This window comes from Artemia franciscana, chromosome 17, assembly GCF_032884065.1.
Source record: "Artemia franciscana chromosome 17, ASM3288406v1, whole genome shotgun sequence".
In the NCBI taxonomy this organism is placed as follows: domain Eukaryota; kingdom Metazoa; phylum Arthropoda; class Branchiopoda; order Anostraca; family Artemiidae; genus Artemia; species Artemia franciscana.
The window spans coordinates 11622276-11638661 of NC_088879.1; the positions used below are offsets into that span (position 1 = coordinate 11622276).

General features: G+C 36.5%; 1 protein-coding gene across 2 annotated transcripts in view; it reads right to left on the minus strand.

The window, feature by feature from the left end:
* LOC136037851 (CAP-Gly domain-containing linker protein 4-like) overlaps positions 1–16386 on the minus strand; it is a 149133-nt gene that overhangs the window by 64463 nt on the left and 68284 nt on the right. For both annotated transcript variants that reach the window (XM_065720696.1, XM_065720697.1), the window contains exons 8-10: positions 12723–12842; positions 10154–10391; positions 5835–6044 (exon numbers count right to left, since the gene is read on the minus strand). In XM_065720696.1, the coding sequence (XP_065576768.1) occupies positions 5835–6044; positions 10154–10391; positions 12723–12842 (568 nt within the window). The remainder of the gene's footprint in view (positions 1–5834; positions 6045–10153; positions 10392–12722; positions 12843–16386) is intronic.

Genomic DNA, 16386 nt, shown 5'->3' on the forward strand with positions numbered 1-16386 from the left:
TTCCCGTCTTGCAATGGTATCCGGGATCATTGCTTTTCCTTAGGTCAAAATAGTTTCAATGATTTAAAAAACATGAAAATTGAAACTTGGAATTTACGACATTAAAAAATGACTATCGTATCGACATTTTCGCAGACAAATTCAGACGATTCCAACTGGACTTAATAGGAGACTCAGAGTCTATAAGAGTTATATACAGAGTATACAAGGAGAATTTAACACCCAGGTCGGTAGAAATAGGCATAGATGGTATCTTAGCCTACGTAAATTTTGTGTGGAAAAGAAAATAGTAATGGCTATACACTTTTGCAAATTTGTAGGTATAACAATCTAGTTATAACTAAAACGGTAGTTGGTCATAAAATGGCCCATAAGTTGACATGGTATTCAGGTGATGGTAAGACAGCAAACCTTATTGATTATGTTACAGTAAGACGAAGACTGGCAGGATCAATACAAGATACTAGGGTATATAGAAGTGCTGTTATTGATGTTAAAAGTAAAGATCAGCATCTAGTAGTGTCTAGGGTATAGTCATATGTAGTAGTGTCATATGAACTAAGGAGGTGTGAAGTGGAGGCTATAGACAAAATTACTGGACCCTGGATAAAAATGCTGGATTTTTATTTGACTTTTCCCCTTTGGGCTAAAAATATTCTGCTTTGTAAGCTGGTGTGACCCAATTGGGTCTTTGTTTCTTCCCTTTTTGTCACTTCGATCGCCAGTTGATGTTATTTATTTTATATGTAATAGCATTTCTGAATTTCATTTTATTAGTTTCCAATTTTGTTGTCTGTCACAGCCACGATGATTTCAGCTCTTTACGCTCTAATGCTTGACTTTATTACTAAGAACTAGGAAAATCTTATCTTTAAATTTCGCAATTTCCCCAAATGTTTCTTAGATGAATGGATTTCTGTGTTATTGCCTTGTTGTAAAATTCTTCATTTTCTTTTATTGAAAACTGGTATTCAACCTTCCTTGGGGAATGGAATGAATAGAAATTTCTAAAACTAGAAACTTACTGGAAACATCGAATCTTCTAAGAATGATTCCTAGGAACGAAGATTAACGAACTGCTTGTATAGAATTATAGGATTTTTTTATCCAGACTACAGCGATCAAAGGGAAATAAAACTTGTTATTAATTAAATATAAATAAAAAGTGGCTTATTTTGACGTTCTGGCTGTTATCTTTAGATTATTGTTACAAAAGTTGAAGAAACAGTATCGTTCAAGTTAGTTAAATATTTTGATATTCAATAGAAAAATAAATTCAGCGGTAATTTTTATTTTCTTTTAAAATGAATTGGTGTTTGGTATTTGCATTCTTTGGTGTTTATTTGACTTTGGATCACCAAAAGGTAAATGCTCATCACTTTATAGATGGTGCCACTTGAGATTTTGAAGCTGCCCTGGTGTCCTTGTGAAGGGGGTGCTGGGCCCATCCTTGGCGATGTTTTAAATTATTCTGTAGAACCGTATCCCGTATTCAAATACAGATTCCGAATAAGATTCGGATTCTAAATCACAATTTATTTAAATAAGATTCCGTATTAAAATACAACACATGTCAATGAGTATGGGATTCATAAATATGTGTTGTCAATACAAATCTTGCAAAATCACTAAATGACAATACGGAGGAAACGAAGGAAGAGAGGTAGTTAGTAATCAGTAAAAAAAGAAGAAAAATGGTAATATTTAAACCGAAACTTCCATTCAGCCATTCTCAGTGCAAAACGAAGAAACATTTTCCTTTATTTTTCAGTTCCAGCTTAAAAAAAAATCAAATTATCTTTCCAAAACTGAGCCAGACCTCCAGTCTCAAGACCTCTTGAAGTGTTGCCGCCACTGCGACCCATGAGTCATGCAACTATGGTCCAGAATTCGTAACCCACGAGAAAAATGTATGATTTTGACTTACAGGGGACCACTGAATGTTCCATTTTATGATGGAACTGTCGGTGGAATTAGACAACCCATGAAATAAGTTTCATGGGCACAAAAACTATGCTGTGGATATGTTAACGTGATAAAGTTATTACGATATTTATCGTTATTAACATGATTACGATATTTCAACATAACATTCCCCGGTGAATGTCGGAAATTCCTTTTTTTTTCTGGTTAGATTCAATTAGCTTTGCAAGTCAGCTTTTTCAGTCTTACGCATGTTATGATAGTAAAGGTTAAAGGTATGCTAGTTTATGTTATGTTAATTTAGGTTTGTTATGTTAATTTTAGGTTTATGTTATGTTAATTTTAGGTATGTTATGTTAATTTTATGTTATGTTAGATTAGGTTGAATTTGATTGTAAATATCAGAAATGGGTTAAAAACTAACTTGAACTAACCTAGCCCAACCAAACCTAATCTAACCTAACCTGTCATCATCAAACCTTGCATTAAACCAAAAAAATTGGCTGACAACGCTGATTAAGTCCAAGGAAAAAAAAAGCATTTCGCCGGTGAATATCGATTCTCACGACTATCGGAAATACGCTTGTTAACAGATACGCTTGTTTTCGTTTCGTATTGATTGCCCTCGTCAATGTGACGGCCCTCCACAAAACCTAAAGGTATACATGGTAATTTCATTTAGTTATTTTACTTAAACCCCCTAAAGGATATAACTCGAAGCTTTAAAGGATCTAGTAGCATAATTGCAATAATTTCTTCACATTTAATTGCAACATAATAAGCCCTTCCTACGGATGTGGATGACATGAACTTGACTCTTCCCACTCCTATTTCAAGACCCAACGCCCTATTTTCGACGATGTACTGTTGAACGAACTTATACTCCATCCTTGCTATGTGCCTGGCATAAGTTGTTGCTTCATACCGATTTTGATTGAGATCCAACAGTTTGTTCATGGGCGCCTATAAGGGGGGAAGAGCAGGAGGCACCAGCCCCCCTCCCCTTGGCTGAATGACGTTGCCTTGTATTTTTATTTTGTTTTTGTTTTAAGATTGCTTTTATACAACTAGACCCCGGGGCCGTGCTGATAAGGGAAGGTCGGTGGCGGCAAAAAATAGCAGCAGCCGCACGCCGCTGGCGCGATCATTGTTGACCGCAAGCATTTTTTTTTTTTGATCAGTCTTTATCAAATCCCAGCTTTAATTTACATCACATTAGGGCCTATTCACGAGTAAGAAGCTTCGTGAGTCACTGGCTGGACGCTGGTCTTCTTCGTTATTCATCAAGAAAAGTAGAAATATGATAGAAACGAAATAGCTGTGGCATTTCAGAACCCTTGCATAATAGTTAAAATACGTAACATCTTTGTATGCCTAACAGAATTAATTATCAAAATCGGTAGTATTTTTTCATTGAGCAACCGTCACCATCAAGAAAAACTGTCACCATTTACATCACAGCTGAGTTCTTAGGAAAATCTTTCCCCTTAGCTTTCATATCATCAAACATCCAGAAGGGATTTGGAAGGTGTATCCCCTTTCAATCCAGATTGTTTTGATAATGAAGATCTGTGCTCTTAAATACAGACCAACCAAATTTTTTTAGCCCATGAAGCTGGTGGCAAATTACCATGCTCATCAGAGGTTCTTACTCCAACACCATCCCTACCTGCACTGCCATCCTCTCACCCAATACTTTATGTAATAAAATAACTTGAAATTTAAAAGTAATCATTTAAGGAGTAATCATTAAAAAGTAATCATTTTTTCATTACAGCCCTATAAAGTGGGATTGAGCCACACTTTCGGACAACTTATTAGTAATTAATTGGTACTTATTATTAATCATTACTAATAAATTGGGCGAACCTCTTACCCCCCCCCTGGATACAGCCTTGATTTCAAATATTTTAAACTAATCATATAAAATAACTTGAAATTTAAAAGTAATCATTTAACGAGTAATGATCAAAAACTAATCATTTTTTGATTATAGCCCTATAAAGTGGAATCAAGCCACATCTTTCGGACAACTTATTTTATATTTTAATTGAGACGTAGTTATAATCCTTTGTCAGAGATTCGTTTCCATCACTGTCTTATATGCAGTCGTGTCATTGATTGGGCATCTTCTTACTTACGTAAACTTAGGTCCTCCCACGCCTGAGGGCACATAAGGCAGCAACGGTGGTTCGCCACGACGACCTGTCCCGAGCCCTCGACCAAAGCTCCTCCATCGAAGACCTCGCCAACTTTGCCTCCTTCTCTAACATCCTGCCAATGGTCATTTTGGGTCTCCCTGACTAAAATCCGAGGCTATCTGCTGCTGTTTCTTGAGTAATCGGTTTTACGGTGGCGGGTTACTAGCCCTCCCACCAACCCTCCTCCTTTTTCCAGGCTTGGGACTGGCTGTATGATTACAGGCAGAGTATGATTACAGGGCATCTTCAAACCAATTTTAACCATATTATGGGTAATATCGCTAATCTTAGCTATATTTTATTCGACACATAGTTATTATACATTATCAAAATTTCGTTTCTACCATTGTACGAGATGCAGTCGCGTCATTTATCTTGCAACTTAAGATCAATTTTTGCCTTATTAGGGCTAATAAGGCTAATTTTAGGCATATTTTATTCGACACATGATTATTATCTATTGTTGGAAACTCGTTTCTATCATTTTCCGAAATACAGTCACGTCATTGCAGCTGAAGCCAATTTTAGCCGTATTTTGGCTAATATAGCCAATTTTAGTCGGATTTTCTTGGACAAATAATTATTATCAATTGTCAAAAACTCCTTCCTACCACAGTCCGAAATGAATTTACGCAATTAATTGGGCAACTTAAAACCAATTTTACTAACATTACGAAACGGTCGTGCTCATGTCTAGAATATCGTCGTTTCTGAGATACGATCATTTACTTTGTGTTGAATTATATAACTATGTTCCTCCCCCCTTCCTAACTGAATAGATAAATTCTATATCACCTAAGTTTATGTAAACAATAGAGATGAGTTTCTGAAACTCCTAAAAAGTTCAATTGAAAACGTTTAAAATCATCAGTCCAAATGTTGAAAACTGGTTGTCCTTCGCTATCACGATTTTCACAATATTGAAATTACTGAAATCATCGGACACCAGACACACCGGGAATCTCAGACACCGAGAAAAGTAAATTGCTGCAGATCAAGGATCAATACTTCTCTCTCAAGTATACACATCGCTTAAGCCAGCTTAAGACCAGGCACCGAAGTCTCCAAGAACTCGAGTTGAATCCTGGTGCAGTCCTAGGTCCATCCTGATCACTACATTAGTTTCTGATACAGATTAACAGGGACAGTCAAATGAAAGAGAAGCGACAATAAAAGAGTGAAATTAGTAAAATTCACTTGAAATGAAATGCATGCTTTAAAGAGTTGAGCCTTTCTTAAGCAGCAGACCGGGGCCAGTTATATCACACCCATGAAAAGGCCTGTATCTGGGGCTATAAGAATGTGCCATTTAGTTTTGACAATTAATCAAGTGTACCAGAGAAGGGAAAGCCTAGTGTGGCCTTTCAACCTTCTCGAACTTACTTAGACAATTTTTCGTGGTCACTAATCTAATTAACTCTCTTGAGCTAATATTCCACCCCTCACGGACTTCTGTACTGACTCTGATAGTCATCAGTTACCAAACCATTGTGTTCAGTTACCAAACCATTGTGTTCAGTTACCAAAACATTGTGTTCACTTATCAAACCGTTGTGTTCAGTTACCAAACCATTTATACTATGTTTTGATCTGAGCTTTTTCGGATGACAAATTCGTTAGGCGAATTCAAAGTATGTGGTAAAATTGGATTTACAGCATGAAAATAAGATTTCTTTTCAGAAAAAAAAGAATGAAACGGAAATAACTTACACAACTCTTACTGATCCACTCCTTGAAAGGGGGGCTTTCTCATCGAATTCACTTTCTTTTAGTTTTTCATTTCTATACCTAGTAGAGAGGCTTCTTCTTAAAGGTTTTGCATCATCTGCACTACCACTTTTGCTCGATAAGGAAGATATGGTATCATTTCGTGAAGCATGAGAGGGCAAAGAGGAGTATGGTGAAGCGTCCTCTTTCAAACTAAAAACAAATAAATGTTATACTAGAAAGAACACCGTTTATACTTGTCAAGAAAGATTTTTTACCATTCAGTAAAGCATAAAAAAGTAGAGAGGAGTGTATGAAGGTAGAGAGGAGTATAGTATATCCTATTTCAAACAAAAAAAAACGCTATACTAAAGGGAATACCGTTTTTGCTTGACAAGGGAGATACAGTTTCATTTTGCGAAATATGAGAAGCCAGAGAGGATTAGGGCAGAACGACCTCTTTCAAAATTAAAAACATACTTCACATTTAAAGAGAAATCCTTAAGTTCTCTGTTTCAAGTATCAATTAGCTCTTCACTGTTATCAGAAATTCTTATTTTTGTCAAAAGGTTATTTAAATCATTATTTAAGTGAAAATGGTTGCTTGGAAAATGATGGCAAATTTGATAACAACGTTTTTGCCAAATTTAGTTTTGCAAATTCAATTGGTTTAGAAAAGTATTATAGTACCTATGTTCAAATATCTGATTCAGATAAAATGGTTTCAATTGAAATTAGACCGACAAAATTTAACGTTTCATCGGAAAAAAAAATCCTGAAATCAAATTGTCCTGTTCTTACCAAATACATAACAGGTAATTTTTACATTCTGTCGAGAAATCAAATCGAAAGGAGAGTCACAGGGGAATAAAAGAAAGGATTCTCTTAAGATTGGTTTAAAACAGTGGTTCCCAACTTCTAAGGCCTATCATTTCAATACAAAATATTACACGTCACCTCGAAACTATTAGCTATTTATTTTTTAAATATTCATTTTAAAAAATATACATTTTTATTTCTCAATAGCAATTAAACAGAAAGATATACAAACTAAAGTTTCTACCTTCCTCTAAAATAATATAGAAAAGGAAAATGTAACTTAGTAATTCTATTACGTTATTAAGTTATTATGAAACTATTGAACTACAGAAAAGTTCAGACACTGAAATCTCCAAAAACTGGTTTGCTGCATACAAATGAGAACTGCATAATTTGCAATTCGTCTGTAGTGAGCTATCTATAATCCTCCAGCACCCTTTGAATCCCTCGAGCGACCATCAGGGGCCAGTACACACCCCCCCACCCTGTTCAAAGGACCACACCAAGAGAGAGCAATTCATAAACACGCGAATTACTTTTTTGGTCTTTTACACATAGAGTATTTATTATTACACGTATATCAAGCATTAGATGTAGACAGGCTTAGATTTACCAAATAGGCCCGAGCCTAGGGGCGCACGATGCCTTGGGGTGCAATGAAATATCACTCGATCAATGTTATTTATCGTCAAAGTGGCAGGTGCAACCCACTGACATATAGCCTATTCACAGAAAAGTGATTTTAAAACAGCATAGGAACTCAGTGGCCACTTATAAACTGCCAGATGTCTCCCAAGAACGGAAGATGAGAGCTCAGTATCCCCTCTATCTTACATTACTTTTGGCTCATCAGTCGCACTCTGTTTAATGCTTTCACTATCCCCAAATTGTCTGGGACTTCTCCGAAAACCTCGCAAAAATGGAGCGGCAAAAACCCTTGGGCCTAAGAGCGTCAAAACTGTATATCCAGCCCTGGATATATATATTCAATAAAATTATTAATTTCTTCAACAAAATTGAATATATTTTTCGCTGAGGGGTATCTGCAGAAAATTGAATATGTTTCGCTGAAGGATATCTGCAGAAGCAAAAGCCGGTTACGGGTTTGGAATGGCTAATAGGCAGAGGCAACGCTATAACGTTGCCTATAGTAGATGCCATACGGCTCCAATGTTTTATTATTATTATTTATTTGTTTCCAGGATGTACTTGATATGGAAGGGGTCGTCGCATAAAGTTCGGAGGGGCTCATTCGATTGGGGCATATATGGTTCTTATGAAAGGAATGCTCGTATAAACTACAGAGAGGGCTCGTTTGATTGGAAATTGAAAGTTCTAGGTCACTCTTTAGTAGTCAAAAGAGATTGAAGGGCAACTTGGCTCCCCTCCATGCCCCTTTTTCCTCAAACCCATCCGATATAAATTCCGGTGTCGACACAACCCCCCAGGGCCCGGGGACAGGCGTTATAAGTTAAGTCTTAGGGACGTGTAAAGTTCTTATGAAAGGTATGCTCGTATAATTTTCAGAGAGGGATCATTTGATTGGAAATTAAGAGCTCTAATTCACTTTTTAAGAGTCAAAAGACATCCGAGGGCAACTAGTCCCCCCACACCCTTTATCCCCAATTTCATCCGATAACAATTTTGAGAAAGCCATTTTGTTAAAAATAGTTCAAAGGCCAGATAAGAAAAACTCAGGTGTCGACGCAACCCCCAGGGCCCGGGAGTAGGCGCTGCAAGTTATGCTCTGAGGGCATATATGGTTCTTAAGGAAGGGATACTCGTATAAGCTTCTGAGAGGGCTAATTTGGTTGAAAATTGAAAGTTCTAGTTCACCCTTTGAGAGTCAAAAGAGATCCAGGGGCAACTAGCCCCACCCCCTAGCCCTTTTTCCCCAAACCCATCCGATATAAATTTTGAGATGGTCGTTTTTTAAATAGTTCAAACATCAGATAACAAGAACTCCGAGTTCAACACAGCCCCTCAGAGGCCGGGGGCAAGTGTTTTAACGTATGCCCCGGAGGCGTATAAGGTTTTCATGTAAGGAGTGGTCGTATAAACTTCGAAGGTCGCTAATTTGATTAGAAATCGAAAGTTCTAGTTACCTTTTTTATAAGTCAATAGTTGACGGTAGGGCATCTATCTCCCTTGACACAACCCTCTTTTCCCCAAATGTATCAAATTAAAATTTTGAGACTGTGACTTTGTTTAAAATAACCAAAAGATAAGATAATAAAAATTAGTTGTCATCATACCCCCCCCCCCCAGAGCCACGGGAAGGGTTGTAAATTATACCGCGGAGGCATATAGGTTTTATATGGAAGAGGTGGTTGCATAAACTTTGCAGAGGACTCAAATGACTAGAAACTGAAAGTTCACCTTTTTCAAGAATCAAAAGTGATCCGATGACAACTAGCCTCCCTCCCTCCAAACCTCCTATTCCCTAAATGCATCCAATCATATTTTTTATAAAGCCATTATGTTCAAAATAATTCCAATTACGTGTCGTTTCCCCACATTATTATACATGATTATATAAGAAGATTGAAAAGATTTATCAACAACGTGGAGAACTTTAAATTCATTCTTCTATAGTTTGTTTCTAACAATTTTACTTTTGTGCCCCTAATATTAGATTTCAGTTTTGGCATCCCCTCTCGCCCCGAAAAAAAAGACGTTTATTAAATGTAAAATAATTTATTTAATGTAAAATAATCCGTTTTTCGCCAACTATGATGTTTTGTCCAACCAAAATAATTTTTGAGACACAGAAATGATCTACTTCGAAATCCACAATAGTGACGTCATATTACCTAGGTAGGTGTGCCTTTAATAATATAATGTGGTCTAAGAGGTTTATTTTTGCTATTAAATGACGCTTAAGCTTGGGAGCAGTACGTCTCAAAGGCCAGATTTTGTTTTTTTTTTTTTTTTTTTTTTTATCATCGTTATCACTGAAAGTACCGACCTAAAGCTTCCACAACAACATATGTCCTTGAAAATGAGGGAAAATCATTAATTCAATTTTTGATGCAGGAAATATGCATGTGAAATTATGAAGTATTTGGTTGTAGGGAGCTTCAGACTAGAAAAATAGAAACGTGGGGAAAAAATAGCAAAAGCAAGCTAAAGGTATTATGGCAATAAAGAGCTCAAGAAGCCGTAGCTTTCTTTTGAAGGATTGGTTTGTCTTTGGGAATCAACTGATTACTGTTAAAAAGCGTTGTCAGTTTAAAAATTACCTTTGTTATTCATTTTCATTATTCAATGACGAAAATATGGTACTGCCCAAAAAACTTCATAATTTTGAAAAAGCCAAAGGAAAAACGGCAGTTTTTGAGTAAAAGAGACAAAAAACGGATCAATAAAGCAACAAACACTTTGATTTTGATGTCACCGACACTCCGAGTTTGAATAAATCATTATTAGGATCAATTTGGACTTTATAGGCCAAAGGTGCATCTCCATCAACATATATTTTTGCAAAGAAAGGAATAACTCACATCTCAAGCTTGCTAGCTGGGGCAAAAACACCTCTCCCTTGTTGACAAGAAAAATATCGAACACCTTGTACCGTTCCGTCATTTCTGCCGTCAAATGAATCAAGCTCCACGCCAAACCAAACGCCAGATGAAAAACTAACGGAACCAGCATAACGGATAGTGCCGGTGCAATGGCGGTCAGATGCAACTAGTTTCACTGTGACACGATCTCCAGGTGAAAATTCATAACAAACACTACCTAAAAAATAAAAAATATTTTCCCATTTTGGGTCCATTTTATACGCACACTTAGATGCCTTGAGCTTCTCCCCCTCTATTCCTCGGGGCACAGGCTAGAAGCTGTGCAATAGGGTGGAGCTTATTTTTCAAGTTTGAAAATATCATCTTCTTACCCTTTAATTTTATTCAGGTACACAAAATAATGCACCATGCAAAATTTCGCCCTTACATTTGAATATTTAGGGGTAGCTTAATGACATTAATGTTTTGAATACCAAATACAATGGTTTCGTATATTGTTTAAAAACACAATTTATTTTAATCTTCCAAGCATTTTACTCCCTAGTCAATTCTTCTTCCCTTGCATGCAGGCATCACGTCATGGAACTGCTCATCGGTGCTGTATTTCAAGTTTGTCTTGGATCAATATCTGCTCCTTCCAATATACAGTACTGGATGTTTGTTGATAAATCCAGGTTTGAAACAGGAATGTCAAGCGATGACGTATCTACGTCAGTTCAAGATATCAAGGACAGTACCACTGAGTTTGCTAAGGGTTACCTTAGAGAAAGTCCACCAAGGGATGATTATAGAAAATTTTTGGAGCTAGCTATAATCTTTCTGGGCTCGGTTCTTGAGAGAGGAATTTGATTCAGGGCATCTGGGGCAACACACCATGCATGGTGGCTGTCAAAGGTCATCTACAGTCTGAAAATCTGGATGTTCAGAGGGCAGTTTCGTTTGAGTAAGAAAGAAGAAAAGGGTTGCAAGATGTGTGTATCTTTGCAGCATGTGTTAATATAAGAGCGTGGATGGCAGCTTTGAAACCAGCTAGTGCACCATATCATGATTATAAATTATTAATATCACTGTTGGACTATTCGGCAATCAATTCAAAAATTTCCAGAGAGACGTCCATGAAGACGGCCAAGGATTTGTGGTATCTATCACCAGAAACAGTAGGTCTGGCGTTTTTTGATGACTCCATAGATTATGACACAAAGAAACAAATGGTGGAAGCAGTAAAACTCACTGAAGAAGAACAGCCTGTGAATGAACATACAAGGAAAATATCTGTGGACTTAAAAACATTCAAAGAAAATAAATTTGAAACATTTTTCTCAGCTAAGTCCATGGCCCTGTTTCATAAAATGGATCTTCTGCATAATTTTCTTGACATAGACCCGAACACGTGAGCAGAACAAGAAGACTACATCCGTGCGGCAGAGACAGTTTTGTCAATCAGTGTTGTCAATGATCATGCTGAAAAGGGGGTGGCTCTTGCTCAGGAACTAATAGGAAACATTACCAAAGACGAAAGTCAGTGGCAGTTTCTACTACAAGTGGTCCAAACTCATCAAAAGTTGTATCCTGACAGCAAAGAGGAAACACTGTCGACAATCGACATCTGACTTCTTCATTCTGCATCTAATAATTGTGCAATATGCAGTACACTGTACTTAATTTGTGACTACTAATTATACTGACTAGCTTAAACTATATTTTCACAGTTTTCAAAAGCAACTAAAAAGTAGAAAATAACTTTTTTCTTAAAATTTATGAACATAAGTAAAAGTGAGGGGCTACAAAAACGACTTTACAAAGACTGATCCTTATAACTTGATTTTCTTAATTCACGGACTTTTTTGGTTTACGCATTTATAACTTAAATCAATTTGATATATGTGTGCTATAAGCCCAGTCCGTTTTGCGCTCATGGTTCTCATTTATATTCGCATTTCTCGAAAAAAAGTTTAGGCCTCTTAGTCCAAAACAAATGTTTATTGTATGGCTCTTATTTAAAAGAATATTACTTGCCAAGCATGTGACAAGGGGGAGTACTCAAACACTCCATAAATCCAATTACATTTTCCACTTCTTCCATAAAATCAAAAGACTTCGCACAATACACCTGATTTTTACTTTTTGACAAATTCGCCACCCCCTCCCCTAAATTAAAAATCAACTGTGATTATTTTCTTCAATAGTACTATGACCATGGGCTTTACAAGGAAAATATGTGATATAGTCCCTTTGAAGAGCCTATTTCTTAAAAAACAGTTTTAAGTTTTCTTGTTAAATTTCCTCCAAAAATAAGAGAGGGACATGGCCTCTAGGAACAGGCAAACGCAGAGAGGAGGTTGGTTTGGTCCCCTCTCTGAAATCCTAGATTTTCTAGAATATTTCAGCACTTCTTATTCAGATTATAAATCATTTGTTTTTTTTTATTATTATTTCTATTATTACAAAAAAACTGCTACAATAGCATATCTCCGTTGTCGTTTTTAACCTTTAAGTATATCATTAGAATATTTATTTTGTTCTAAATTGGAGATTCAAGGAAACTTACTTGACGATTGGTAGGGCCGTTCAGTACTGCTTCCATTTGAAGTTGGACGCGACCGTTTCGAAGCATGTACAGTCTGTGTACCACATATACGTGAAATCCTATTCACTGGTGCAAAAATACCTATAAAAGGACTGAATAAGCTATAAATATCAAGGAATCAATCCGAGAAATGTTTAGGTATAAAAGGCGCGTTTGAAACCGACAAACACAAATTTTGCACCTTCTAATGGGTTTATGTAATAACATAAATGCTTTATGAACCGATCGGTGACAGATTTTGACAGATGGAGTGGAGAACTTTAGTGAAGAACAGATGGGGTGGAGATAGATGGAGTGGAGATAGATGGAGTGGAGAGCAATATTATTAGCAAAAATGGTGGATGCAGAGAAGATGTACAAAGTAGAATAGCAAAGTTCCGTGGTGTTTTATCTTAGTTGAAAAAAGTTTGGAAAAAAATAGGAACATAAGTCTAAAATCCAGATTAGGATATTGTCACAACTGTCATTAGCGACGACAGTGGGATTTCGGAAACTATGGTCAAGTTTGGTTCTGAAACGTGGATGCTTCAAAAGGAACAAGAAGGTTTGTTAAATATTTTCCAGATGACTGATCAAAGGCTGGTTTTAGATACCCATTTGACGGAACGTATGCTAAACAACAAGATGTGTGAAAAAGTGGTTCGGTCTCGTTTTCTGGTCTATAAAAGTATGCCTGCTTCTAAATAACAAATACTATACGGCAACAATGTGTAAATTTTATAACATAAAGACGTTTCCCCAAGGGCTATGGGGGGTCATGTTATCTTTAAGAATACAGTTATTCGGCTTTTCAACTATACTGAACAAAACGGAAATCTCAAAACTTTAATCGGACGACTTTAGGAAAAGGAAGCGAGGGAGGGGGTCTTGTTGCCCTCAAATCTTTTAGGTCACTTAAAAAGGGCACTGGAACTCTTAATTTCCATTTTAATGAGCCCTCTCCCGATATTCTAAGACCGCTAGGTCTATACAATAGCCCCTGGGAAGAACATACAAAAAAAACAAATAAATGAACACGCATTCGTTATCTTTCTTCTGGCAAGAAATACAATATTCCACAATCTTGCAAATAGGAGCTTAAAACCTCTATAATACGGTTTTCTGATACGCTGAATCTGATGGTGATATTTTCATTAAGACTTTTTGACTTTCAGGGGATGTTTCGCCCTTTTTTCGAAAATCAGGCAAATTTTATCAGGCTCGTAGTTATTGATGCGTAAGACTTAACTTAATGAAACTTAGATATTTGAAATCAGCATAATAAGCCAATTCTTTTCATATATCTATTGATATCAAAATTCTACTTGTTAGAGTTTCGGTATCTATTATGCCAGGTCGCTCCTTACTTACGGTTCGTTACCATGAACTGTTTAATTTTTGTATTTGATCTTTCTCAAACTACAGTATTTTACGTGAATATACCTTTAGCCAACCATAATAGTGATGGGATGGTGTTTCATCCATAAAAAGAAACGCTGGAGTCCAATCTAAGCTTTGACATTGTTTCTGTTTTACTACCCTTATTTCTCAGTCTTGAAAAGAAAAAAAAGAAAACAGAAACGGGTTAATAAAACAGAACTAGCCACTCTAGTCCCCAATATGACTATTTTTCACTACGAATTCACAGGTAGAAAATATACATCAAGATTTCCAGAGCATGTTGGCATATCAAACAGTTCGTGGTAACGGACTGTAGTAAGGAGCGACCCGGCTCAATAGTAACTGAAACTCTAAAAATGGAATTTTGATACCAATAGTTACATCAAAGAATCGCATTTTAATGCTGATTTTAGATATTTAAGTTTCATCAAGATCAGTTATACCCATCAAAAGTTACGAGCCTGGGAAAATTTGCCTTATTTTCGAAAATAGGGGGAAACACCCCCTAAAATTCATACAATTTTAACGAAAATCACACCATCAGATTCAGCGTATCAGAGAACCTATTTGTAGAAGTTTCAAGCTCCTATCTACAAAAATGTGGAATTTCGCAATTTTGCGAGAAGACAGATCACGGATACTTGTTGATCACGGATACGTGTTGGTTTGTTTTTTTGTTGTTTTTTTCCCAGGGGTGATCGTATCAACTCAGTGGTCCTAGAATGTCGCAAGAGGGCTCATTCTAACGGAAATTAAAAGTTCTAGTGCCCTTTTTGAGTGACCAAAAGACTGGAGGGCCCCTAGGCCCCCTCCCACGTTCATTTTCCACAAAGTCGCCAGATCAAAATTCTGAGATAGCCATTTTATTCACTATAGTCGAAAAACCCAATAACTATGTCTTTAAGGACGACTTACTCCCCCGCAGTCCCCGTGGGAGGGGCTGCAAGTTCCAAACTTCGACCTGTGTTTACATATAGTAATGGTTGCTGGGAAGTGTACAGACGTTTTCAGGTTTTTTTTTTGTTTAGGGGGGAGAGTTGATGGAGGGGTTATGTGGAAGGATATTTCCATGGAGAAACTTCTCATGGGGGAAGAGAATTTCAATAAGGGGGCGCAGGATTTTTTAGCATTATTTGAAAAAACAAACAATGAAAATAAATATGAAAAGTTCTTTCTACTGAAAGTAAGGAGCTGCAATAAAACTTAAAACGAGCAAAAATTATTACGCATATGAGGGGTTTACCTCCTCGTTATACCTCACTCTTTATGTTAAAGTAATTTTAGTAATTTCAACTATTTATTCTACGACCTTTAGTGTAAAGAGCGAGGTATCGACGAGAGTTGAATCCCCTCATATACGCTATAAAAACATACGAATATCGAAGTTCGTTACGTAAGTTATTAACGTAAGGTATTGCGTAAGTTAATACGTATATTTTTTTTACCGATGAAAACGTTTGTAAGAAATTAAAAGTTCTAGTTGCTTTTTTAAGTAATCAAAAAATTGGAGGGCAACTAGGCTTCCTCCCTCGCTCACTTTTTCTCAAAATCTTTCGATTAATTACAAATAGTTAATATGCAAATTTTGTTTTAATTATTTATGTGCGGAAGCCAAGATCAATGCATGCATTAATTCGAAAACGTCCAGAAATTAAATAAAAAAATAAGTTTTTTTAAATGAAAGTAAGGAGCAACTTTAAAACCTAAAACGAACAGAAATTACTCCGTATATGAAAGGGGCTATTCCCCCTCAACGCCCCGCTCTTTACGCAAAAAGTTTCTTACTGTTTTAAAAATAGAGTTAAAAGAAAGAGTCAAACTTTAGCGTAAAGAGCGAGGCGTTGAGGAGGAAAAGCCCCTTTTATATACGGAGTAATTTCTGTTCGTTTTAGGTTTTAATGTTACTCCTTACTTTCATTTTAAAAAACCTGTTCTTTTTTTATTTAATTTCTATTGATTGCAAAATCGATGCTACATTAGTGCAGTCGCAGTACAAGACTTTGGCTCACCTGAGAACCTCCGCGCCTCCCTTTGGACCAAGCCAATCCCTTCGTCTCACACCATTGGGCCCTCGGGAAGGGTAAAGAGTTATAGCTTTATAATAATAACTTTCAAGCATTATAGTAAGCATTATAGCTTTCTGAAGTAAATTCTATAGCATTTTCTCTTCTTTTAATCAACAAAAAAGGATTGATTTAATTTTTTCTTTTCTTTTTTTTTGAAAAACAAAACTGTCCAGACACTT